General features: G+C 36.5%; 1 protein-coding gene across 1 annotated transcript; it reads left to right on the top strand.

Moving 5' to 3' along the window:
- Nucleotides 1-293: 293 nt before the first annotated feature.
- On the top strand, nt 294-1,834 carry LOC134243442 (uncharacterized). Its single transcript, XM_062725690.1, has 2 exons — nt 294-389; nt 1,239-1,834. The coding sequence occupies exon 2, from the start codon at nt 1,316-1,318 to the stop codon at nt 1,832-1,834; it is 519 nt and encodes a 172-aa protein (XP_062581674.1). The 5' UTR covers nt 294-389; nt 1,239-1,315.
- Nucleotides 1,835-2,406: the final 572 nt, after the last annotated feature.

Below are 2,406 nucleotides of genomic sequence, written 5' to 3' on the forward strand. Positions count from 1 at the left end.
CAGTAATTATGTACCATACACTTAAATTGTTAAGAAAACTAACCAAAAAGCTTTGAGCATATGGACACCTAAAATAAATTTTATGATCTGCTCAACACCAATGTTTAAGTCTGCATGTGCTGAATATAGGGGAAAAACCACCTGTTAGCTCTGGCAGAAAAAATCTCTTGTTATAGGAATTTTATTTCAGTTTAGAATGCACAACTTAAACTATCATAAAACTGTTTATTGCCCTTCAGACTTGTGAAGTTATTTACTTTTTTTCTTTACTTAGATCAGGTCTGGACGTGGGTCATTTATGGTCAGCGACCTATCTCTCTTTGGTTGCCACAAAACATGATTTCCAAGACATTTGCTGCTCCGTGATTCCTGGCCCGACTTTACAGCAGGTAGCTGAAAGGGGGGGGGGGGTCCTATCAAATAGTTACATAATTCTTACAAACATTTAGGATAAATATACATAAAAGAAATTAGAGTACGGGTTATTGTCATTTTAATGTTGAATGACACAATATCCCACATTCTGCCTCCATAATAGTCTGGTATGCATGAATTGAAATATTTCATTTGTTCTTTGTTATTTTAAAAAATGGGTTCGTCACAGATAGTAAATAAAGAGTTGCTTTATTAAAAGAAATATTGTTTTATTCTACAAATGTATACAAGTATATATGCAATCTGTGGATTGATCTTTAATATGGATAATGCATGCATTTATGAATCACCAAGGAAAAGATTAACATAGTGGAATGAATACTAAAAAAATTAAACGCAGAAGAAAATAGATTTCCTTGTTACGTGGACATAAACTGTGGTGATAGGTATGAGGTCCGCTGTTATTACAAGTTATTTTCAAATCAATACCGTAAAAAATGGAAGTCAAATAAATCCTTGAGGAAATTTAAAAATCGCTGGGAAAATATTTTAGCATATAAGTAAAATAACAGCACTGAGGACATAATATGTTCACTTTATGGACTAATTTTATTTCTACAATTTGGAGTGCTTTTGAAAAGGATTAAATCCAGCAATTTGTCGCTGAAAGATAATAAAAGATTTTAAACCAATTTAATACAGTGGGTCCCTAACTGTTCTCTAAATAGGTGAGGCATATTTGTGAGTGAAGGAAACCTGAGATATATATATTTATACATATCCCTATTATTATCGAATTGTCGTCCCGAGTTGATTGTGTCTACTTTTCCTGTTTATGATAGCCACTCCACATTTTGTTGCAGGGGCCAGATTGTTCTAAAGGGAATTTACAACTTCTGCTGTGGTAATGGCTAGTTGGGAACATTGACACTGAGAAAACATGCCAAGACTGCACCAGAGGCGAATGTCCATAGAAACCGACAAAGTGTCGGTCAATGTCCATCGGTTAAAACACCGACGGATGTCCGTGGAGACGGAAAAAGTGGAAATTGACGTGAAGCATCTTCATCCGCGTCGAAAATCGGTAGAGGCGGAAAAAGTGGAAAATGATCTGCATCGATTGAAACACAGGCGAATGTCAGTGGAGACCGAGAGTCCGTCTTTGCTGGGTTATCTCCACCGGCGGCGGTGGTCGTGGGATACTATACACCACATCAGTGACACCCTCCACCTGACCCTGAAGGGTAAGCGGCGGTCCACTCTGCCGGAGGAGGGTATAGAGTGTGAGGGAGAGGAGACACATCATGGGAGGTTCCACCACTTCACGCGGTCTGTGTCAATGACGCTGAGGAAAAAGAAAACGCCCGTACCTGCACTGGCTATTGTGGAGTTTGAAAATGGAAATGTCAAACTGGTAAGGGAGTTATTGAATCATTTGACATTTTTCTTTTATTTTTGACTGTGAGTGCATGAGGTCTAGAAGGATGTTAATAATGATATGATTTCTTATGAGGAGTATGAATTATTCATAGTTTAAGTCGCAAGTATCAAGTGTGATTTTGTGATTAGTAACTGTCAATGCAGTTCTCACATGGAAATGAGTTAGAACAAAAAAAAAGGGGGCAGGCATACAGTACATTAATTCAAATTAGAGCATGTTTATTGGAATGACCCTTTTTAGATGAACTTGCTCTCAAAATGTCAAAGTTAATTCTGGTGTATCAAATATTCATAGAATTTTATAGTACATGTATATATAAACCATGCCCCTTCTGGATAAATAACTAAGGCTATCTAAATTTAATTCCCTGGTTCTCAGGCCAATTTTCTCCAAAACAGATGCGGGAGGGCGGCATTTTATTTTTCATTTTATTGGCAATAAAGTAGATGAGGGAGGAATTTTTTTTAATTTTAATTTCCGAATTTTCTTTGACATAAAGATAATTTTTTTTAATCACAGATGTACTTTCCATTTCTGGTCAAAATTTCTGCTTTATCCATTGCTTAACAGCGTGTAAACATCATAGGTAA

The sequence above is a fragment of the Saccostrea cucullata genome, unplaced genomic scaffold (genome assembly GCF_032062105.1).
Source record: "Saccostrea cucullata isolate Sc308-1 unplaced genomic scaffold, CSIRO_AGI_Scuc_v1 ctg2789, whole genome shotgun sequence".
Taxonomy (NCBI): Eukaryota; Metazoa; Mollusca; class Bivalvia; order Ostreida; family Ostreidae; genus Saccostrea; species Saccostrea cuccullata.

Excerpts from the sequence above, each read along its gene's own strand:
- LOC134243442 (XM_062725690.1), top strand. The coding sequence starts at position 1,316 with ATGCCAAGACTGCACCAGAGGCGAATGTCCATAGAAACCGACAAAGTG.